Source organism: Anoplopoma fimbria, chromosome 22 (genome assembly GCF_027596085.1).
Source record: "Anoplopoma fimbria isolate UVic2021 breed Golden Eagle Sablefish chromosome 22, Afim_UVic_2022, whole genome shotgun sequence".
NCBI classification, from domain to species: domain Eukaryota; kingdom Metazoa; phylum Chordata; class Actinopteri; order Perciformes; family Anoplopomatidae; genus Anoplopoma; species Anoplopoma fimbria.
The window spans coordinates 9,851,275-9,876,940 of record NC_072470.1 but is presented as its reverse complement, the minus strand read 5'-3'; the positions used below and the strand labels follow the sequence as shown (position 1 = coordinate 9,876,940).

The 25,666-nt window shown below is 41.6% G+C and overlaps 1 protein-coding gene across 1 annotated transcript; it reads left to right on the top strand.

Moving 5' to 3' along the window:
- Window positions 1-1,382: 1,382 nt before the first annotated feature.
- On the top strand, window positions 1,383-24,540 carry LOC129111980 (gamma-aminobutyric acid receptor subunit alpha-5-like). The gene is made up of 10 exons (XM_054624152.1): window positions 1,383-1,407; window positions 2,014-2,095; window positions 2,944-3,068; window positions 4,811-4,878; window positions 6,172-6,392; window positions 11,249-11,331; window positions 16,438-16,581; window positions 22,576-22,728; window positions 22,968-23,179; window positions 24,241-24,540. The coding sequence occupies exons 1-10, from the start codon at window positions 1,383-1,385 to the stop codon at window positions 24,538-24,540; spliced, it is 1,413 nt and encodes a 470-aa protein (XP_054480127.1).
- The last annotated feature ends 1,126 nt before the right edge of the window (window positions 24,541-25,666 follow it).

The window sequence follows — 25,666 nt, the reverse complement described above, 5'->3', positions numbered from 1 at the left end:
TTAGCTAAAAGTAATGGGTAAATGGTTGAATTAGTTACGTTAGCTTAAATAATGGATAAACCATTGAAGGCATATCAGAATAAATGGTTGAAATGAATAAGCTTTGAATAATAAACGTTTGTGAAACTTAGTTAAAAGTCACTCAAAGCGGATAAAAAACATTGTTAGAATACAGCTTAACTCGTGGGATAGATGGTTGAAAATGACCTGCTTCAGCAAAAGTTTTGTATTGTTTGAAAGCATTATATCTTTATATAATTGATAGTGTCAGATAACACACAATTTAAAAATGACTTCAAATGAACACATTACATTACATTACATTACAGTCATTTAGCAGACGCTTTTATCCAAAGCGACTTACAATCAGTAGTATATTACATATCATTACACATCATTCACACACTGATGACAGGCTACCATGCAAGGTGCCACCATCAGACTCTAACTAACATTCATGCAACATCCAGTCCACACCGATGGCAAGCCTTCGGGGGCAACTTGGGGTTAAGTGTCTTGCCCAAGGACACATCGACTGCCGAAGCCGGGTATCGAACCACCGACCCTCTGATTGGAGAACTACCTTGCTCTCCACTACACCACAGCCGCCCATGTCCCAACACATGTGGGACATGGGCTGTGGTGTATATGGAAAGGTGTTCTGTTTAAGAAGCACTGATGGATCCATTGATTGCCTCACTGATAAGGTAAAGCCTCATTACTCTCTGTTGAATTCAGTGATAGGCTTTAAAAAAAACAACAACCTGGACCTGATTTTGTTAACATCTGACTCACCCCCCAACCCAACCCAACCCAACCCACCAATGGGCAGCACCTATTGTACTATTGCCGCACTCTATTCTCTCGCACCGGCAGTAGGCGGTATAAAGGACGAGGGGGGGGTAAAAACGATGCGCAGTGAATCCAGTCTGCTCCGAGTCCGGCGGATAAGACCGAGGAGGGAGCCCGTGATGTCTAGGAGGGAGCCCGTGTGATGCTGATGCTGATGCCCGCCGCCGCCGCCGCTGCTGCAACACCTCTGGAGGCGATGCAGGAGACGCGGTGCAGCAGGCACTAGAGGAGGGAGGAGGCGGTGTAGCCTATAGGAGGAGAAGACCAGACAGACTACTACAACAACGCCAGATGGGGAACCGCTGACTGAGAGAGTGAGAGAGAGAGAGAGAGAGAGAGAGAGAGAGAGAGAGAGAGAGAGAGAGAGAGAGAGCAGAAACAGCCCATGGTGAAGAAGAAAGAGAGAGGAGACAGCCGACGAGCCGGGGATTAGGTGATTGAACCTGTGATCGCTCAGTTTCAACACCGCCGACGGAGACCCCCCAGCCTCCAGTCACTGTTTTTGGGGGAGGAAAAGCCCAAAAATAAATATGGAGGTGATGGATCTACATTCAGGTACCCCCCCCCTTTTTTTTTTCTTCTTTTTTTTTTTTTTTTTTTTTTTTAACCCTCCTCCTGCTTTTCCCCCTAATTAGACACAGCATGGAGAATAGCAAAAGGGATGAGATTTATGTTGTTGCTGATGGTGAGAGTGGAAAAGGGTGATGGTGGAGGAGAGGATTGGGGGAAAGGTGGAGGGGGGGGGGGGCGTATGAATTGTAATGCGCTGGATTCAAACGCAGTTGGAGCTCACACAATGGGGATCACACTGCAGAAAATAATATCCCTATTTATATGTATTTCCTCTATGATATCCCCGGCTTCTATAGTCTCTGTTGAGGTTGGTAAGGTAGATGTTTTGGATGTTGAAGAGTTCCAGCCCTCACTGAGCAGAGGTTGTCCCGCCGCTTGATTTAGTGGTTTCTGTAATGGTCTGCCTCTGTGTGCAGCGTGCAGAGTTTCTTTGTGTGAGTTATTAAGATTGCCAGACCTTTGAGTGTGTCACATTTAGAGGATAATGAAACTGTTGTTTTTGTTGCAGCTATGGAATGTGGTGCTTTTCTGATGCTATCTTCTTCTTTTGTCTGTTTCTCTCTCTCTGTGTATGTGGATGTGTTACAGCTCTGAACAACAAAGTGAGCAGAATTTCAGTCATGGTGAGGCTCGTCCTTGCCCTCCTGCTCCTGTGTGGATGCCAAAATAGGTAAAACTAAGAGCTCAACATTTGTCCAACAGCAGCAAACATTCTGGTTGTTACAAGCTTTCAAGTACAATGGGATTTATCCCCTAAATAAAGCTCCTTAAAGAATATAGCTTTGGTTGTGTTATTATAAATGCAAAATGACTTAAAGTTGCCATTCGCTCAAAATGTTCAATCATCAGTTTAATTTTCAGTTGCAACCACAAATCCTGATGGCTCCATCTGTAGTTCTGTAAATGACTTAAATATTTATATATATATATATATATATTCCCTGCCCGCTCTGCCCTCCTCTCTTGATCGCATATCAGATCTGCACTCTGCTACATCGCTGCTTAAGTGGCTATCCTGCACTCAAGAAAAGCGAAACAGATCTTTGGGCGATGCTGTCAGTAAATCTCTTGAATAGTCCACTCTCATAGATCAATGGCTTTTAGATCACATGTTCAAATCCAGCTTGTAACCTTCCTCTGTGTCACTCCCTGCCCGTCCCTGTGCGTGGACACAATGTTCTTTGTAAGAAAAAGAAGATTGTAATTTCCCTAATTTTGTAGCAACAGAGGACGTGCTCATCCTCGAGACACAAAGCCTCACTTCTTGTCATATTTAGCGGGGGAACTCATTTGTTTATATTTGGATCACATGTCAAAGCCTTAATTATCTCTACTGGTAGTTGTAAGCAGTACTTATGTTCAATAATTAATCACAACAAGGCTGTTCTTAATGCGGCAAGCTAATTAATCACAATAACCGTGTCATGTTCGACGTCCTGCAGTGTAACCAACGCCAGGATGTTGTTCATCCTCGGAGTGTCTTTCACTCTTGCTCCCTTGTTTCCTCTCCTCTCCCAGTCGCTGCCTGTCCTCCACTGAGGCCCAGAAGGAGGCAGCCGCCAACGACAACAGCACCGTTTTCACCAGGATCCTGGACGGGCTCCTTGACGGTTATGACAACAGGCTTCGGCCTGGGCTTGGAGGTTTGCCGGGGATCTTTATTTATCATGTTGGCACCATTTTTATTTGAAAGCAACACAGTGATCTTACTTTCTAATACCATAATGTCACAGTCAAACCTCCTAGCATGCTAACCTAACCCACTAATCTGAACTCTACAACTGGAGGCCCCATTTACCGCTGCGATTGCATGCGTCTATTTATGGGAAATTGCTGTGATACTGGCAGATACAAGGGTAGAAACTGTGCGAGCAGATGTGGAATTTTGCTCCAATGTCAGGTCAGGTGAACACACACACATGTTCTCCGACGCAGTGTGTTTCCTTCTCCACCGTGGCCAGGATCATGAGTGCACGCGGTCTTTTTCTTGTACGTCGCTATGGTCGGGAGAGTAAATCAATCAGGCCATCCTCAGCACAGCCTGAATTCAGTGCGCTGTGGTGTTTTATTAACGCTCTTCACCCTGGCAACAGGAGATAACCTTGAGAGCTGACAAATTGCCATTCAACAACCTTTTTTTTCTAAGGGGCCACTGAAATAAAAGCTATTCATTTTTTTTCATTTTCGCCATCCCCACCTCCGCGTTCTCTATTAGCGCTGTGCTTACTGCATTTATCCCAGCTCTTGATTTTGTCCTCACATCGTCGTTCGTCATTTCAATTTGTTTTCCCTGTACATACCTGTCCCATAATTCATTGCTCCCTGTAGGAAGAAACAAGGCTTTTTTTCATGCCGAATGCCTGATGTGTCATGGCAAAAGCCTGCGCTCACATCCTGGTAACGGTTGCTACCCTTGACAAGAGGGCCTATAAATACATACCAGAAAAAAAGATTCAGGCCTTCATTCAGCGTTCAACAAGCTGCTCTCAACCGCACGGCCAATCCCGGCTCGCCAAGACCAAATTTATATGCAGAGTGGAGATTTAGTTGGCTTTGGTGGTTCAAATGACAGAAATAATGTGCTACCTTTTTCACTTCATCTTCACAAGAAATGCATGGTGGGAGAACATCACGGAAATGTTTGTATTCATATGAATACTGTGACTGGGTTTATTCTGTCCTATGTTATTCTGCCATTCAACTGAGGCAGGTTTTTAAATGACAGTATTGGGTTTTATTGCTCAATATCGAATTAATACCTTCATATTTGACCATTTGCAACCCTTCTAGTTATAAGCAACCAGTTTTCCTTCAGATTGTCATATTTTGTCAAGATGTTAAAGCCTATGAAGCTAAAGCTGCAAATATAAGTCAATTAGTGGATTGACAAAAAATGAACTGTTAATCATTTTTTTAATTGATTATTTATTTAAGTCGTTTTTAAGCAAAATATTATAATAATTCTTGGATTCCAGCTTCTCTTATGTAAAATGTGGGTGTTTTTTTTTATTGTTTAATATCATAGTAAATTGAATATCTTTAGGTTTTGCACTGTTGGTCAGCCCAAAAGACATTTCACAGTGGACTTTTTTTTACATTTTATTACATTTTAAAGACTAAACGATTGATTAAAAAAAGTAAACGGTGGGTTAATCGACGATGAAACCAATCGTTTGCTGCAGCCACTGAGCCGTTGAATTGCAGATATTTTATGTTGCTGTGGTCAGGGAAAACATCAGGGGAAGATATTGTCTTGCAGATGTCTTATAAACCAGATAATCGGTCCTATATTGCTCCAATTAAAATTCAGTACAATTATTCTTTTCACTGCCTTTTTAAGATCTCTCCACTCCTTAAAACATTCTAACCTGTGCTCTCTCAACAGAGAATGTCACAGAGATCAAGACCAATATTTTTGTCACCAGCTTCGGCCCAGTGTCTGACACGGAGATGGTGAGTTCATCCGCAGCAAACACCATAGATAATGGCTGAGCTGGCCAAGCACACACACACACACACACACACACACACACACACACACACACACACACACACACACACACACACACACACACACACACACACACACACACACACACACACACACACACAAATGTCTCCAAAGCCCACCCAGGCTACTGTAGGTATTTTTAGATCAATACTTATATTTACATTTCACGAGACTGGTACCACTGCTCATGCTGTTCCCTGGAAGTACACTCTGCCTCTCATTGTGTCTTTGAAGATTGGTTCTTTCTCGGTTTCTTGTGAAAGAGACCAAATGAATGTGGATAACTTAAACATTTGAGATTTAATGCAATGTGGCTGGCCCATTCCAACTTGTTCCAAATGGCTCATCCCTTTATTAATCCATTCTCTTATGAACTCCAAGGTTCCACTTGGATAGCGAAATGCATTAAATCTCCTCTTTCATTAAATCCTCTATTACACCCTGCATTATCCCTGGCAGACTCTGACACAGCAGTTGCCACTTTCCTATAATTGACTTGAAGGAGGTATTGACAAGGGCGCATGATTGATTAATGGAATGTGGCAAGAGACCCGAATGGTTCTGCGGTCCATAAGAGCTTCTATGTCAGCCTGCTAACAGCGTCATTATTCCATGGAAAAGGAGTATACGTTTCTCGTTCATTCCTTTGTTTGTTTTTACAGCTTGAAGCAGGTCGATATTTCGCACACAAGCAGATTTATGACTGATTTCTACACAGCAATATTTGATCACCTGCAAATTGTTGGTGGATTTATGAAGGCATAAAGGAGGAGCTACTGTCATAGTGTGCACCATTCTATGCTGATTGACAATGAGTGCAAAGAAGTTTTTCTGTTTCAATGTACTTATTTGTAACTTTGAAAAGTGACACGAAAATGCCTTTAAAGGGGAGAACATGATGCTGCAACAGAAACCGAGACGCTATATAACTTTAAATTCTTGTTTTGGGTAAATACACAGTAAATACACAGACGAAAAGGATGCTCTGAAACTTGAGATTGAAGTAGACGCAGTGAGCGCTCCATCCAGAGGAAGATCTTTTGCCTTTGGCATCCCTTCAGCATGTTTTGGGATGAAATGATCAGAGGGCAGACAGATTGGTAAACACGAGAGCGGGAGTGGAGTTTACTGACATCAGATTACATGGCTTCTGGGTCCAAACAGTTACTCCCACATATTTCTCGCCTCATGCAGCAGAACTTTGTGAAACCTCTCTTTTCACTCTCCCTTCTCAGGAATATACCATAGACGTCTTCTTCCGTCAGAGCTGGAAGGACGAGCGTCTGTGCTTCAAAGGGCCGATGGAGATGCTGCCGTTGAACAACCTGCTGGCCAGCAACATCTGGACCCCCGACACCTTCTTCCTCAACGGCAAGAAGTCTATCGCGCATAACATGACTACGCCCAACAAGCTGCTGAGGCTCAAGGACGACGGCACTTTGCTTTACACTATGAGGTAGGCTCTCCCACTCTGGTGTGATTTATTCACATGTGTAGTCTTTTGCCTTCTGCATTTGTAAAAACACAGAATAATGAGCTATCAGTAATTAGAAACCCACTTGGTGACCAAGGTTGATTGCACTTCAAATATATTGATAACCATAGAGAAGTACACTTTTCTGCAAAGTGCGGATGTTCAAGGTGCAGTTTCTTTGCCAGTATGCAGTCTCGGAATTCTTAAATGAATGGAGGACAGATCACATTTATGTGTGTGTATTAGAGGTTGGTGGAGGGAAGGTTTTTAAGAGTACATGAAAAAAAAGAAATAGAGCTAGCAAGGCCAACATAATACACAATACAGCGCTGCACTCACATTGATACATTGATGAAAAGCCTCAGTATGTGATCCAGACTGTAGGGAAATAGTGTCACCCAGTGGCCAAACACTGGCACTTGATTTGTAGCACAGTAAGAGCACAGTTAATGGCAAATAATGCAAGTATTTCTTTAAATTATTTTATTTCTTTAAGTTGAGTGTTTCTTTTATTCATATTAACATATTCATGAGACATTATGAATTATGAATACCAGAAAGAAGCGTCTCTTTTAATGAAGGGTTTGAGAAAAGAAACTGCAGAGGGAGATCATCCATTATGAAAAGCAGCCTCATTGTGAACTATAGTTTTTGGCAGTGCTGCAGTGAACTATAGTTGGCAGTAATATAGTGGTGAATTAAAAAAAAAGGATGAAAGAAACAGGCCACCAACCAGATGGTGATCACTCTAAATTAAATTACCAATATTTACAATTTAAAAGGCTTAAAATGTAAGGACAAATGTATTAAATTGAGACACTTCTGTAGTACAAATAGCTGTTTTTGTCTAGTGGAACGTCAGCATATCTACTAGGGCTCCCTGTGACCTTTGCACCATAGAATTAGAATAATTATGTGCTTATCCTCAGGAGTTACTGCCGCTGCAGGACTTAAGAGTGACTGTATCACGGATGAGAGCACTCTATCTGATACCAGTGCCACCCACAGGGAGAATAATGCTGGATGGATGACAGATTATCCATATGCAACCGCGCTGACATATATACATATCTAAAGAAGTGCGTACTTACAGTCACCTCTTTGTCACATGCATCCAACGCTCACACACAAACACACACACACACACACACACACACACACACACACACACACACACACACACACACACACACACACACACACACACACTGCAGGTGTCAAGCATGTCTTCTCCACTAATCATCCATATGCGTCATTTTATGGAAATCTATGCATACACTTATTTGTCTGAATGCAAAAATGCACACATGAGTGTGCACGAGAAAGAGAGAGAGAGGGAGAGAGAAATTGCGCTTCCGTAATCTAAAAATGGCATCAGTTTCGCTGCCACAGTTGAAACGAAGCAGCAGTAGGTTGCTTTTAATCGTCTAATTGTTACAGTACTGTGCTCGTCATTACCAGCGGAGCTTAACCACAGGCAGCGCTGATTTTGTTTCCTGCACAAACACACACCGACACACACACACATACACGCAGGCCATCTGGTTACTTGCAGGTTACAACTAACTCACTTTATATGTTATTACATTTTTTGTTTGTTATCATTACAAAAAGAAAAACGTTGGTTTTCTAGACGACATAAAACCTAATTTCCTAACATAAATGTAGTGTGATATGATATTTACTCTGATGTTCAAAACATATTTAGTTGATCAACTGTATTAAACAATTAAAACAATACACACACAGTACACAGAAACACTTATGGGTACTGTAAGCATGCACATCTTTTTTGGAGCATACAACATCCGTTATATAGAGTATGGGTTCCACAAATGTTTATCTCCATAGGATCCACTCAGACATTTATACACACACACACACACACACACACACACACACACACACACACACACACACACACACACACACACACACACACACACACACACACACAAATACATCTCACATGGATACTTTAAAACATGTACAATCCACCCCAGTAAACACAGACACACTGTCATGTCACATTACAAACATCACATCCTCTCTCTCCACATCACGTACGGGTGTCAATGAAAGCTCCTCTCTCATGTCATTTGAAAGGCATGACATGAGAGTTACTTCGCATTTGTCTCCGGATAATTCATAAAATGCCGCTTTTCACAACCCTCTGCAAGCCTAATGCCCGCGGAGGTTGATGGCGGTCCATTACAGCAGATGGGCTGCAACATATACGGCCTTATCAGCTGGTTGAAACCTCTATATCGCCACAGAGTGAGTGCATTACACATCATTATCATTAGGTACAGTTGAGTTGCCATTCTCATTGATGCTCCTGGTGTTGCCTTTAGACTGGTTGGCTTTTATGTAGTCATTTGAACATGCTACCATATTGGCAATTTGTATGAATTATAATAAGATTCATGTTCATGTTCTAACAGTTAATTTCGTTAGTTTTTTCTTCACACCTTGGGTATATTGTGTAACCTCAGTTCCCATGAGATCCACTGCTTGTGATACAAGTTTGGAGTTGTTAAAAAAAAAGAAGCTTTTCCCTGTTCTGTCCTGTCGTCAAAGTTCCCGACTTTTCTGCAAGGTCGGGAGTATCGGAAACTTTTAGATTTCCCACAGGTGCGAAAGGTGCGAACGGGTCTGTTTCTGGGGTGTTGTCGCTGTGATGTGCTGCTTTCCACTCAGTCCACACTGGCAGAACAGAATCAATGTTTTATCCTAAGCTGTTATTTTACGCCTGATGTTTAAATTATAACTGCAATGGGATCCATAGCCTTCTTTTAAAGGGACTGATTTTCTGGCACTAATCACACCCCAAATTAAAAGCAAGTATCTTTACAGGCATCCCTGCTAATGGGGCAAGGCCACATGAATAATTAGAACATGGTATAATAGCCAACAGCCATGTTCTCATTTATTTCTCCCAAAGACACCCTTCCCTCTCCTTCAATCGCAGTCCTTCAGCTGTTTTAGACACAATAATGCAATTGGATAATCCTGCGCTGATGTGGAAAGCAAGCTGAGCCCCAAAACGGTCGACTCTGTAGGGACCAGAGGTGGCCTCTTATCCCACTTTGCTATGCTTCGTTCACTTTAATGACATAATTGGGAAACCTCCTGCGGTTGATACATACATGCTGGAGGTTTTCTGGAGCATAAAAAAAACATGACTCAGGAGGATTCTGCGACATCTCGGTGACACAGTTGTCATTAAGATTATGATACAGATCAGTGAAGGAAAAATGATAAACATTATACTGTAGGTTGCTCATATGCCTGAATGGTTAAAGCAGAAAACAAATGCTGAAGAAACCTTTTTCCTCTGAGAGTTAATTTGAGAAAATGAAAGTGGCCGGGAGCTACTCAAGTTGTACATCCCCGATAGCGGACATCATTTCTGTCTTACTTTTATGGTCCTTTAATAACATTCCAGCCACAGCGGTCATCGCCTCTATTACAATCCCGCCATAGGCGCAGGGCTTTCTGTGTTTCATTAGGATGTGGGCCACTAAACCAGGCCTCCGCTGCTGCCTTGGCCTCCTTTGTCACTGTTGTCTTTTAAGCGCCGCTGTCGGCTCCTTTCCCTTTCTGTTTGATGCTACCAGCCAGGAGAGTCCCATAAAAAGTTGCCGTCACCTTTGGTAAGGTGGCGCTCGACGTTACATTTTTTACCGACTGACACACTACCACCACAAATGAGACACACACATCTGTTATTCACATAAAATCTTACCTACTCCTCATAAAAATTGTATATTTTTACACCTTTTATTGGCCTGGCTATTTTCTGCGGCCATTGCCAAATCTGGTGAGGCTAGTTCCCTAACATCACCTAATGTTAACATGTCACTTATGTAACCAAACGTGAAAGCAGCGTTCAATTGGTAGCTGATTGGCAAATAATAATATTGTGTTAATATTTCATCCTTTGATGAAATAAACATGTTTTTGTGCATGGTTTCCACACCACTTAATTCCCTTTCTTCAGCAAATCCACATCTTCATATCACTGTAATACTGTTCATCATCATGCAATGAGCAAAAATACCCAGAGGAACTTCAAATTCAATCTGGGCAGATTGCTGAAAAAACTAAAAAAGAGGATTATGCTGTTTGTATGCTTGATTTGTTTGCCTAATTCACTTAATCTTGTGGTTCTTTCAGGACAGTGAGAGAGAGAGAGGTACCATAGTAAAAGCTAAAATAACAACATCTTGTGATTGACTGGTAATAAATTAGATCTGAAAAGCTATTGGCGTGTATGTGAATGATTGACTAAATCTAAACGAAACAGCAGCAGCAGATTTAACATCAAGTTCTTAGCAATTCAAATGGTGTCCATTAGAAGATAGAGCAATGTGTTGTAACCATATTTGAAGAAAATGAATAATAACCAGCATGAGAGGTTGTCCCAAGGGTCATTTAAAGAGATTGCCTACAGCATATTTCATGGAGAGACAAATAACACAGAGACTCTGTGGCCACCAGGTGGTAGTATTGCCTCTGTAATACTGGTGTTGCTGGTTGAGTGAGGGGAAAACTGCACTTGAACGAGTGTCTTGCACGAAATTGTACTGCACATTTCACCTCTGTCCTTAGCTCAGATTGTTTAATAGTTATTATTTAAAAGACGGTAGAGCTGTGACCTTCTTTCTAATTGTTTTTGTCACCCTGTAATTTAAGCCATTCTAGCTGTTCCTGTAATTACACAGCGCTCTGACTTAGAGATCTACACGCCCAGTTAAATAGTCAAAGGTGGTGACGACTAAAGTATGACTTTGCTACATGGTTAATGGATATATTTTGTATCTGTTTTGCCTTAGACTGACCATATCTGCAGAATGCCCCATGCAGCTGGAGGATTTCCCAATGGACGCACACGCCTGCCCTCTCAAGTTTGGCAGCTGTGAGTAACATCCTGACTCTGAGTGTCTACTTTTTATGTTTATCTTGCACTTATCTATATGCTAATCCCAGTTTCTGCTGCGAGTCGAATGCAATAAATTTCACAAAAGTTTAATCTAAGCTTAGAGCAATTAATTTAGAACAATTAGGAATAATTTCGGTTAATTGATAGAATGCTGCTGCAGGGATTCAGACGACAAGTCATTATCTGCTGGAGATTGCAGAGTAAGCTTTCCTCACATTAAATTGTCAAGTTGAACGCTTAGCTAAAATGCTAAGCTATTGTAACAGTAGCACAAGAGAGGTAAAGTCAGCCGAGTGCAACCCTGTAGCAGCAAAGGTGCATTTTTGTGCTTATGAATTCAACTCATGTATGTTTAATAAGACATATTATGTATAATGTAAGTGTTCAGTCATCAAAACATTAACTGTAAGTGCCATAAAAAAAAAAAAACAGCTCAGCTTTACTGTTTTTTTTTATGTTTTGATAAATCAAAGCCACACAGGTTTGAGTTTAGGAAGGTATACATGCACATGCACTAACTAAGATTAACAAACAGTAGTAAGCAAAGAAGGCAGTTACAGTATCCTCAGGTTAGACCTACCAGAGAGGATTATGAACAGACCTGGGTCAAATGACTTGTGTGTTTTACAGTATCAGTCACAGCCAATCTAAGTCAACCGGCATGCATCGTAAAGGGATTTTGCCCAAGCTGCATGCTCATGGGTCACAGATCAGTGTGGTCCACTGATTTCAGCCACTTTCTTTGATTGATATACCCCGTCCTTCATTGCAGTTACTGTTAGAAAATGTTGGTCGAAGTCGCTGATAGAAGAGAAGATTAGGGCATGTTCTCCAACTCTCAATTAGGCCAACGATCGGAAGGGTTCTCCCCAATGCCCTCTTAACAGGATGGCTTGTCTGTGTGTCCTACCAGCAAGGACATGTATAGAAACTTGAGTGGCCCAGAGGGTATTTAAAGACAGATCTGGCCAAATGCCACAGCCCGGGAGCCTCTTGGGCTAAAAGGATGAGGCTCTTATCCCCAGGTTCCTGTGAGCCGCCGTCCACCCACACTCACTATGTAAAGGTAGCACATTTGACTGCAATCCGATTACAGAGTAAGGAGCTGTCGGGCCTTCCCATTGCAAACTCAGGCATAATCACCCCGCTGTGAAGCCCCGCAGGTGAGAGGTGTAAGTGTATAATAGGAATAATGTGTTGATGGTGACACTGCAGTTTTACAAGGGGAAGTTTCCCCGTAGAGAGAAGATCTTTACCTTAGTTGTCCTCAGCGCTGATACTTCTGCATGCGACCTGTCTGTCTGACCTGACCACCTCATGGTTTAGCCCCTGTCCTCAGGTGGCATTACGTCCTATATGCTAAACCTCCACATCACACTGCAGCAAATGTGCTGGACCTGCACAATCATTACTATGATGTGCAAAAAGAAACACCAAAGACTGCCATTTCTTTTCCTAAAATACACAAAAATGGCTGTGTTGCCTGACACAAACATTGTTTTAGTCCAGTAATCTGTGACAACACCAACAAGTATTTCGACTGTATCCACTGTTTACTATTGTACCTCCGTGGGGGATGAAAGCAGAAAACATCCAGTGTGTTTAAAAAAAAAAGGCAAAATTAATCCTTGAAACCGCCAAATCTCTCCATCGCCTTCTCTTTTTATTTCGTACGTAGACAATGTAATGATTTTAGTTCTGTTTGTCAACTAGTTTTCTTGTCTATTTTAACTAGTTTACACAGATAATTAAAACTGAGGTTGAAATTTCAATTACATCCCAACAGCAATCAATAAATAAAAGGAAAATTTATTTAAAAATCTGGTATCGGTGGCTGATGTAAGACTGTAATAAATCTTTTCTATTATTTAATTTGGCCTGAATGTAATTGGCTAGACGGGTTGTCAGTGTTGGAGACATGGCGACTTTCTTGCTAGATTTAGTTTTTGAGTTATTGCTGCAAGCTTCTTTGATTAGCAAAAAGGTTTGCCAGGCTTTGCCGTGTATTTCATTTTGATGATTTTTTAAATCTAGTGTACTCTTGCTAATTTGTAGAGATTACCAAACGTAGCTTTAAATGTATCTCTGTTTTGCTACTTGGGTGTCAGTCCATCTACTGTCAACATTCATTTTGAAATTAATATAACTTCTAAATCAGAGTGTAGTTAGGTCCTAATGTTAAATTATCAAACAGGTACCAGGGCTAAAGCCCAGTCCTGCGCCACATTTATGAAGGTCATAATAGCCTTGAAGTGCACATTCATACAGCCGTGTTGCAGAGCCACTTGTATCCAATCATTGGTGACAGAGAAGTGATGTATTGTGCAATCAAAGCATGAAGGCCAGCTCTAAAGTTGGTTCAGGTAAAGGGCAACTAATCCCTTTTTTTCTGGCGTACAGTACCTGTGTCCTAATTTAGCTGCTGCCATGGCCTTCAGCCATACAGTTCTCACATACGTACACACTGAGGAGTTGAAGTGATACTCTATGGAATCCAGTTATTGGTGAGCCAGTTATTGATGCAATCCTTTTTCTTAAAGCAAACCAAAAATGGCAGTCAAAAGTGCTCTACTTTCTTACTTTCCCATATATATATATCTTTCGGCGTTAGAAACATTAGAAACTGCACTAGTTTGAACAGCGAGCGTTGCAAACCTCTGTGATGATGAAAGTGACTTTCTCTGAAATAACCACAAGATTACCATAATCGACAGCTCTCAGACGAAAAAAAATAGAATAGTCATGTGGAACTTTGCAGAGCTGCTGATGTTGGTGGGGACGGATTTTTGGAAACCGCTCGTTCCCCGAATAAACAGTGAGATGACGATGTGAGTTGCACGAAACGTGAGCCGAGGGAAAACAATAAAAAAACAATCTAATGAGTCATCTCTCAGCTTGTCTTGCCCCTCAAACCACAAAAGTTCCCGCTGTACATATGTAGTAGAGAATCATTTTATGATTGCTCTCCTTCTTGGAGCCGTTCATATATTAAGATATGACTGTCTGCATCACTCGTATCGATAAACTTGAGATTTTAAGAACAGCAGAGAGAAGTCTGCGATCCCAGCATCAATGAATATTTCAGGATAAGGATTTCTGCTTTGACAAAAGTCCAACATCAGTTCAGGACTTAGAGGGTCAAAAGGAGAGCTGAGGCTGTTTTAAAGCCAAACCACGGCCCAGGTGAACTTTTGCAGCTACCTGTTATGTTAGCTTATATACCTATTTGTATATTCAGACAGTGTGATTAATTTCTAATGTTACTTAAGATATATTTCTCTATTGGTTTAACTTTATAACTCATAACAAAGAAAGTAGTTTTAGTTGCCTTGATTTGGAAGACACTGATAAGCACTTTAGTTGTTTAGACGGACTCGTTGATTTCAGCCAATCAGTATCCTTCACATTTGATCGTTGCTCCCTGGTTAAAAGCGACCCTGTGGCAGTACTTATGACTGATATTGACATGTGCGACAAGCTTAACATTCATTTGTTGGTAACTTTATGAAAAAAACATTTGAGTTTGTGAATCCTCGGAGTTCCCTTCCATCAGTATTTCAGGCAGCTTCACTCCGAGTGCGTAGAGCTACTGGATAGTCAGTGATGAGTTTGGCTGAGTTGTATTTTCTTCTTGCCGAGCACACAAGACGGGAGCAGCAAAGCATTAAAGCGTGACCTGTTGAAAAGTTGGCACAGGTGCACCATCTCGCCTGCCAAGGTCTTTAGCTCTTCCCCTACGTAATAAAATTCCCCAATAATCCCTTATTGCAATCTAACCACCCGACAATTAAGGTCCTGGCCTTTGGCCTGAGAGTGGCCAAATTTAAACACTATATTGTACAGCAGCATGCAGCTGCCAAGGGAGCACCCAGAATGGAAATTCTCAAGTTAAGATGTTATCCACTGGACAAAAATAAACACCCCTGTTACATAAGGCCATGTAGAGGGTTTAATGGCTGTGACAATAAGCAGAAAAAAAATGTAACCAATTGAATGTTTTAATGCAGGTTTGGCTTCTCCTGCTTTCTATTCATAGATATGTCATGTGCAATAATTGTCTACGTCAAACCTCCATAAGTTTCCAGCTTTTTCAACATGATTCATCCAGATTGCATGGATGTCTGACAGTGAACCATGCACACTAAAAGCAGTTCTCGTCATTGTAGGAAGAAATCGTTGCAACTCCCCGTCCCTAGTATTTAATTGCAGCCTTTTGAGAACATCAAAATAAAATGAAAAATATCGAATGAAATCGAGCATCCACTGTAAATGCCCTTCTCTCTAATTATTTTCCCTCTCAGCAGATCATTTTCCCTCTAGCCTGTGTTTTTTTGTAAGTGTTTTGTTTTGTTTTTTTTAGATCAATATTTCCCAATCTGATGTGACGTTTTAGGGCCTCAGCCCTACTCTCATCCTATTTTGTTTCGAGAATACTGTACGACAACACCTTGATATCAGGCGTGTTTTTGAAACAGGTGACCTGAATCACAATAAACAGGGAATACATTACATAAGTTATTTTCCTTTCTAAAATAAAGCACTTAGATTAAAACTGAACTGTGACAGATAAAAACAGCAAACATGCCATTTCAGATCCAAACAAATCAAAGATAAATCCCAGTTTTCATCTTCCCATGTTCCAGCCCTCAGCGGGGAGGCAGCTGATCGATGTCCAGTGTTTGTACAGGATGCATCATGAATAAATGAAATAGCAGGGGAAGGCTTCAGAGTTTGAGCTCTATTTTTCATCACATGGGTGATGCAACACATTAAGGTTAATCTGACTCGGTCTGGTTCCTGCCGACGGGGGAGCTCACCTCTGACCCAGAAGTGTGGTTTAAACAAAAAATACACTCAAATATCCGCACACACACACACATACACAGGCATGCAAGCGAAATTCTGTTTTTTTGTTTTTTAAGCCTGCAGTCTAATCAAAAAGTGCTATAAAGATTCTGAACCAGAATCAGAGCGATGACAGGGTTTGGAACAAACTGTAATTTGTTAGTAGTTTAACTTGCATGTTGGATGTTATTATATTAAACATGAACCAGTTTGATTCTTTCTCTCTCTGTCTCTCAGATGCCTATCCGGTGTCAGAGGTGGTCTACACTTGGACTCAGGGAGCTGCTAAGTCTGTGGTGGTGGCGGAGGATGGCTCCAGACTCAACCAGTACCATCTCATTGGGCAAACCGCCGGCACAGAGAACATACACACAAGCAGAGGTGGGTGTGTGTGTCTGCTTGTGACTGTATGTCTATGGATAAAGAACAAACTTGAATGTACCAAAAAATATATAATAATCATCTATAGCTCAAACAAAGAAAAAAAAAAGAAACAGATATGTAATACCGGAATAGTAGTAGAAGTAGTAGGATGGTCAGTCAAATAAGTAATACAAGTAGCAGGAGAAGTAGAACACATTTTTTGATGAAAGCAAAAACACAAGTGATGCAAGACAAATAAAAAGGCAACATGTCTTTCAAAGAATTAGAACCCCAACAGACATATTTATAGGGTAAGTACAAAATTCTGTTTATGCAAAAGGATGAATCCTCTCTGTGGAGGCAAGTTTAACTGTATTGTTTCTGAATAACGTGAATATTCATATAATTTAATTTCATGGAGGCAGCAGGCCAGCATTGTCTGTTGCTAGGAAACGTCTGCAGCACCGTCCATTCAAAAGCAATCAATTATGTTCTGTAGAGTCACTGTAGCTGTAACACCCAATCCTTGGTTTGTATTATTTATGTCTGTATCCGTGGAGAAATGTGTTTTTCAGAATTAGTATTATATGCAGTTTAGTGAGTGGTATGTATATTTTTAATTTACCTTTTACTGTAACTCAAAATGTTCCCAATTCACATAAATTATTAAATAGCATTTTCATCTAATATCAGGGTCAGATGTGTCGCCTACATTTCAAAGCACTCCTTTTTGAGTCATATATAAGCAAGCTAACGTTAGCTTTGTCAGTTAAACTGGCTAGGTCGGTAAGCTACGCACCCTCAGTTAATACTACGTTCTAACTGGGCAAAGCCAGAACTCATGAAGAGCTGTTGAAAGCAGCTCCTGTGCCATAGACTTCCAACTTTGCACTGATTGATGTTTCTTCATTACCATGACAACAGGCGTTGTAGCTTATTTTAAGTCAACTTTAACTTCAGCATCCTGCTGCTATAAATACTCTTTATTAATACTAAATATATTTAAGCATGACGCAGTTCCCAGCAGTATAAGGAGATGACAAAGTAGAATAGTAAAAAAGTAATGTGATGCTCATGGCATTGTTGGTTTTGGCCTTTTATCAAAATAAAAATAATAATACATTTTATTTATAGTGCAATTTTTAAGTCACTTCAAATATATTTTTTTGTGACACCAAGGCAGATATAACACGCTAAGGCTTACACTGAAAAACTATTAAAATACATGAAAAAAACACTATTTTATGTAAAATGTTAGAAAACAATGTTAAACATTGGGGTCACATCGCATTTACCAAAAAACCTTCGACCACCTCCATAGTGCTCGACTCACACAATCTCCCCCTTTCTTGTGCACCTTTTTACAGGAGGGAAATCATACTGTATGTGGCGCACGAGAAGTGTAATACCAAATAACGTGATGTAACTAATTCTAGATTAGAAGAAGATAAACGCCGTGGGGAGAGATGGGCGTGCGGGGCAGAGAGTAAATGTGGGAAACATTATCAGGAGATCAGAGTCAATGAGTGGAGGCTAGTGGAGGAGAGTAGCCTATCCCTCACACAACCAGCTGTCTACAGGCCCGGACAGCCCTGTCAAACAACACTTATCCCCGCATGAGCCCATGCGCGCACACCCACACACACGCACACACACACACCCACGCACACACATAGAGTTAGAGAGAGACCTGAGTCCTAGGGTTAATCCCTCCATCCAACCACCCATCAGCTTTTGCATAAGAAGATGACATCACAGATCAGTGAGGGATTGGTTGGTTGGCTGTCGCTGAGTGTATCTGTGTGTTTGTGGGTATGTGAGTACCAAATGTCCTCATAATAATGGTAAAACACCCGGACGTGTTGAATGGTAGCTGGTTAATTCAGCTGTAAGTTACATCTGAGCTATCTTTTAGGTTTAGGGACAATATTAAATAAGAATGGTTTTATGAGGTATGATTGGAGGCTTTGATTTTTGAAATTTAGCAGAATGGAAACAGTTTGACTTCAAATGTAAGCTAGTTTCTCACAAAGATAGAAAAATAAATCTGTGTGTTTCTGTTTGTATGTTGGGATTGGACAGCCCTCGCTCTGACGTGTGTGTGTGTGTGTGTGTGTGTGTGTGTGTGTGTGTGTGTGTGTGTGTGTGTGTGTGTGTGTGTGTGTGTGTGTGTGTGTGTGTGTGTGTGTGTGGTGTGGGGTGTGGGGGGGTGGGGGGTTGCATGGGGGTGGGGTGCGTTGAAAGGCATCTGCTTAATACTCTTATGTAAAACGGAACTGTAATACACTTCTCCCCCCCCCCCCAGTTTCTAGTAGAATCATTATTAAAAGTGTGGATTTCCCCTGTGTTTTTTTTTTTTTTTTTTTTTAGAGCGCCACAACTGAAACCTTGCTTATGCTTTAAAGCAAAGGGTTAAAAGGTTCGTTGGTATTGCTGGTTCACTTGCTGGATGGTTGGTCCCTTAACATTTGGACCAGTTTGCAAGTTAGTTGACCAGTTGATAAAAAGTCGACTGAAAGGCTGAATGTCTGTCTGGCAATTGTCCTCTTGCAACTATAGAAACAATTATTAATACTCGGGATACTTTAATATCTATACATGCAACAGAAATACAAGTTAAAGATTAACTGATTCAGTAAAACAATAAAAAAAAAATGAAAACAAAACCAGGGTCGAGTGCAGCCTTTCTTAAAGATTCATCGAAAATATACTTTAAATTAAAGCTGCCCTGTGGTGGTTTATTTTGGTCAACAAACAAATTAATGTTTACATGTCTACCTCACAAAGCACTTGCAAAGACAATACTAGGTTTAATTCAAATCATCTGGCTAGCTAACATGTTTCATTTTTTATTCTATTAAACCATCAATTTCTAAAATATTTTTTTTGCATCATTTGACCAGTTCTGACACCAACTACTCCGTCCTTGTCATATCTGTGATCAAGACCAAGCATTAACTACATTTTATCCTCTTTCAAATGTAATTTCATCTTTCTGTTTAGAAATAAATAACCTACCTCCACATTTAATCAACAAAAAAAGGTAATTTTATCTGTCTGACAGTTTACTTGACATTATTCGTTCCCTTCTAAATCCCCATCTGGTGTTCTGAAAATTACAAGAAAATGCTGAACATTATCTGTGAAGTCCATTTAGCCTGAAGGACTAAAGGCAGTAAATCATCATTCATGCAGCTCAAAGCTTCTGTCTGGAAAGCGTCCAAATCAGCGCTGATGAGTTTTGGGCTCTAGGGGTCACATTCAGTCCAGTAGGTTAATTTACTCTCTGTATACATTTGACCCTTTCGCTAATAACTTCCACCGACCAAATATGACACTATCAGCTGTGCTAAACATGCTAACATGCTTTAAAGGGAATATTACCACTTTGGATTCAGCTGGGGAGTGTTACTGGAGGTGTGGATGGGAAAACATTCAACCATTTTTCTCTTTTCACAGTTTTGTATTGCATGCTCCTGCTACATAACAAGTCTAACACATTTCATTAAGATCTGACTATTAGGAGATGCGTCCTCTAGAAGTCTAACTGCAATAAGTCCTCAGAATCGTTGCGTTTGCTGTAAACGCCTGCAGCATTCTCTTTGCTCTGATAAAAGTCACCTGGAGTTAACTATTCTTCCCTCACTTGATTAAAGCGGGTCTGACAGTCACCTGCTGTTTTATTGAGTCTAGACAAAGTAATGAAGCACTTGTAAACCTGAAATTCAAAACAGCAGTCAATTAAAGTTTGTCTCGCCTTTCCCGTTGTTGAGCAGCAGCAGTTCCTGATTGGCTCTGGCCCAAATGAAAAACTTTTTGTATTTGTTGATAATGAACATAGATCTTGTAACCTCGCGTATAGAAGGCCATTGCTCAGAATATTGCTTGGATGTGATGTTGTGAGCCTCTAATTAGCACATCTAATCTTAGACAACACTCCCATTTGAGGACACGAAGGAGGAGATTAGCCCACAGGTTTTCTTTTTAAAGACATCTTTGAGGATATGACTTCCACCGTCTCAGAAAGCAATATCTTTCCTAAAAATAGAGATGCACTATAGTTTTTTATGTGCAGCTTGTAGGGCTTGTGAAGAATAGTATGCTTTGGAATGCCGTAGCCCTCTCTGTTTATCCTTCAGGGTGCAAGTGAAAGGCGAAAAACTCATTAATTTCCCACTCACCAGTTGACCAGCATGGCAGCGTTGTTCCCCGCGATAAAAGGAAGTTCCCCTTGGACGTTGCGAAATACAAATCCGTGGGAGAAAAGCAGTAAGATCCACCAGAGGAACATGTTCCTCCTCATTCCTCTGCCCCCAGTCCTGTCGGGATCCATGCATCAAGGGCAAAGGGGACCCCGGGCGTCCCAGGTCGGCAGCGCTGGGTTGTGTCCGGATGTTTCCGACAGAAGCAGAAGTCGACGGGGTAGCTGTGAGCCAGACGGCCTGGAGTCATGAGGGCGTCAGAGGGCCCAGGTGATGGGGTCGCGGTAAGAACTAGCCGTGTTGGGGATCTCCTGATCGAGGGATGGCCGGGGCCATAAGTGTTGTATTTAGCTGTTTGCCTTCAACACGAAGCGGCCTGCAACACAGACAAATTCTACCTCACTTTGGGGCCGCTGTCAGTTGATGCCGGGACGCCCGCTGTGCATTTCCTGAATTGCTTCTTCTCGCCCTTCGCCCAATTCAGCCAGTCCTGTCAAGAACGTTTGATCATTATTCCACAAACAGCTGTCAGATAACCCCCCCAAAAAACAAACAGCCAACGTAAGAAGATAGAATATGTCCACACGGTTAGCCCCCTCCATCCCACCAGTGATTAGCAGACAGCGAGTGTGCCTCTCCGTGGCTTAGAGTGTGTGTCAGCAGTTAGAGAATCATGCTTCATGTGTGTTTTCAGTGTGTGTATGTGCGCTCGCCGGTGCCTGGATTGGCAGGGTGGGCTGGGCGGGGCTTAGGGCTCTATGAGGATCCCAGGACAGGAAGCCTCATCCCAACCCTCCCCCTCCCTCCTTCTCCTCCACACTCCCTCCCTCTCTTTCTCTCACTGATGGCAGGATGCAGATTGTAACCGGGGATTAGGGAGGTTCAAAAATCCGATTTTGCCCGGAGAAAGCCTCATGTATTACTCTGCGTGTGTGTGTGTGTGTGTGTGTGTGTGTGTGTGTGTGTGTGTGTGTGTGTGTGTGTGTGTGTGTGTGTGTGTGTGTGTGTGTGTGTGTGTGTGTGTGTGTTTGTGTGTGTGTGAGAGAGAGCCTGTGTACATGCGCCCTAGTGTGTGGAATATAGTCATTGGGTTTTTTCATAGTTTACCAGCGCCTGCGGTCACAAACTGCTGCTGGCGAGAGGATTTTTTAAAGCCTCAAATGCAATCTTCAGTTGTTTAACTGAATATCGTGTCCCCTCTCTCTCTCGCTCTCTCTCTCTCTCTCTCTCTCTCTCTCTCTCTCTCTCTCATCAACTACCCTTTCTCTGGATTCACCTCCAACTGTCGAATCCCAGACGTTAACCACATAATAATCTATTGTCATGTCCTCGCAATAATTAACGCAGCTTGATCTCATTTCTTTTCAGTTCGCTAATGGATTTGAAGTAGGGTTCATTTCGCCGTTATGTTCAACTGAATATGAAATGCTCTCTTTATCCCAGCTCCATTTTCTAGCAGATATATCCCAACCACTTTCCATTCTGCAGTTCGCAGTGGACCACCTCTAATTGCTCCATAATGAAGTAGCAGGAAGGAGGAGAGATGCATTAGTTGGGGGAGAAAAAGAGAAGAGTTTTATGACCATTTCTTTAGTCAGGTTTATGGTCATAAAAAGTCATTTTGCCTGTAATGATTTTGTCGTCCTGTGTGGTAACCCAACACCTGTGGTGCTGTAAGGAGGTCAAATCACATATTAATAATTCCACTACGTGCAAACAATATTTTCTGTGGTTCGGCTTATAGCAGACCTCTTTTTTTATTGTTTGTTTCTAACTTTATATCCTTTTTAAATCTCTGCCTCCCCCTCAGGACAGTACACAGTGATGATGGCCCACTTCTACCTGAAGAGGAAGATTGGATATTTTGTCATCCAGACGTATATGCCCTGCTTCATGACTGTAATCCTGTCCCAGGTGTCATTTTGGCTAAACAGAGAATCGGTTCCTGCGAGGACTGTCTTCGGTGAGTGAAGCCGCTCTTTTACTGATTTACTGATTTACTTTTTAACGTTTTCTTTGGTCTGGGCAATAATATTCCTGTCACACAAGGGAGAATGATAACAGTTGTCCGCTGAGCAGCAGCACCGCGGTGGCTGGCAGTTAAAAGTTATTAAAGCGCCCACCTTTGTTGAGCGAGGGGAGTCTGTTACTTGTCCAGGCGTTCTGCAAAAAAACTCAATTTAAACCTTTGTTTGCACCCAGGGGTGACAACTGTGCTGACCATGACCACCCTCAGCATCAGCGCCAGGAACTCACTTCCTAAAGTGGCTTATGCCACGGCCATGGATTGGTTCATCGCCGTCTGCTACGCCTTTGTCTTTTCCGCCCTCATCGAGTTTGCCACGGTGAACTACTTCACCAAGAGGAGCTGGGCCTGGGACGGCAAGAAGGCTCTGGAGGCACAGCACCCTAAGGTACAGCCTGTGAGCACTACATGACTATAATTAGGTGCAAAACACCTTGAAGTACGACTCATATAAACTTAGCGGTGTACTTTAAAGGATCATATCACTTGTTTCTCTGCACATAAACTAGAAATCACAAATACTTTACATCACTGTCAACCATTCTCCAGAGCAGACAGTAACATTTTCAGCCTGGTGTCCTACAACACATAAAATAAACTTTCAAACACCTTAAGGGGATATTTTGACATTTTGGGACACTAATTAGCTTCTTGCCAATTAGATGAGAGAACAATAACCCTATCATGTCTGTATGCTAAATACATAGCAAGAACCAGGAGACGGTTAGCCTAGCTTAGCATAAATGCAGATGGAAATAGCTAGCCAAGTTCCGTCCAAACAAATGTCCACTCCTCTAAAACTCACAGTAAGATGGTTGATTGTGTTACCTTTGAACAGAGCTAGGCTAGCTATTACACCCTGTATGCAGTCTTTATGCTAAGCTAAGTTAACTTACTTTATAACTGTCCTGGCCATTAGCTACGTAGTTAGTGCACATACATGAAAGTGGTACTAAGCTTCTCATCTTAACAGGAGTTAAGTTTTTCTGAAGGAGCCACTTTTCCGTGTAAAACATTAAGGTTATTCCTATATGACAAGTAAGTTAAGCGAGTTTTAGATGTGTGATTTACAATGAAAACGATGCGTCATGAGTCTTCAAAATATTGCTATCACTTCACAACATATTATGATTATAATACAAGTTTCTTGCTTTAATATCAGCAGAGATAACCAGAGGAGCTGTCAAGCATCTGTTAGCAGCTGCATTTAAACATATCCCTGCATATTGCAATCATCATAAATAAATCAGACTGCGACCTGAGTGAAATTCAATTACACAGCACCCCGCACATTTGACTAGAATGTTTTGCCAGAAATGTTTCCCTTCTGTAAAATCACTAATCATTCCAGACAGAATGAAACACATTGATTATCCCAAAAAACACCTGTAATTAGCCGAGCATGGCTTCCAGTGCATTCACTGCTCAATGTGATCTGTCCCGCTGTAGAAGCGAGACCCCATGGTGCTGTCCAAAAAGCCCAACAACGTTTGCTCGGCGGGCGTCAACTACACCCCCAACCTCACCAAGGACGTGTCCATCTCCACCATCTCCAACACGACGTCGGTGCAGCTCCGGGGCTCTGAGACCAAGTTGGTGGACCCCAAGAAGACCTACAACAGCGTCAGCAAGATCGACAAGATGTCGCGGATAGTGTTTCCCGTCCTGTTTGGAACCTTCAACCTCGTCTACTGGGCCACGTACCTGAACAGAGAACCGGTGGTGAAAGGAGTGGTCACCTCAACGTAATCTTTCTCCCTTTTTTTTCTTTTTTTTTCTTGAGACAGAGTTTGTGTAATGGATTAAGTTTGAATTTGCGAGTTTGCGGACTTAAAGGAAAAGGAGTTGTTGTAAGGACTCTGCCCCGGACAAAAAAACAAAAAAAAACAACACAAATATCTGCGCTTGAAGAACAAAAACAAACTATACTCAGCTATCTAATTCAAGCACTTTGAATGGATGCAAGGCTGCAACCGAATCCCTTTCCTGTTTTTCTTGGCCTAAAAAACTGCTTGATCACAAAGAAACTGCTCCTGAGACTATGTCGACCAGAGAGCCTGTGTTTTTGCTTCTTTCTCATCTTTCCTGCTGCAGTTTGCATGATGCTCTCCTCAAAAGGAAACCATGGACTCCTCTTTGTCTTGAATCCCGACCATGTATATGTCACTCACTGCTTAAGGTGTGGGAGCGCGCTCCATTGCTACTACTTGAGGTTTTAAATTAAACTAACGTAGGCATTTTTGAGCAGTTTTGCCTATATTTAAACGCATTCTTATCAAGGAGGCTTGAAATGCACTGAGCTTATGCTATTGAGAAAACCTTGCAATATAACATGCATTTGAAAAGTTGATTTAGAAAATGTACTTAGTTCCACACTGTGTGGAAGAAACATCTCTTGACATTAATGCTGCAAGTGCATTAATTATTAAGTTTTATGTCTCTTTAAAAAAAAATACTTTGACATTTTTTTCCTCCCCATTGCAGCGGCTGTTTTTTGTGTCTCTTTGTACGTCTTTACTTGAAGATTCAAAAGCCTTCTGCTGCAGGCCTGGTTTCCCAAAAGCATTGGTAGCCGGAGTCTCGGAGGACAATGACGAAAAAAGATCAAGTGCTACCTGAAGGTGAAAAAATAATTATTCGGAAGATTATCATAGCAGGTTGTTTTTTTAAAGGGAAAAACAATTTTTCATTCAGAAAAAATTATTCATTTAGGGGCAGCTTGACAACAAGAATGTCAGAAAAACTTATTTGGCCCACTTACACTGGGCGACTGGTCAGCTGTGGGCGGTGTGTTCGGGTACAAATTTAGGATTGGATATATGTGGTTTGACTGAATTTTGAGCCCGGGTCGCTCAGCTGGGAAACTAATATTCAC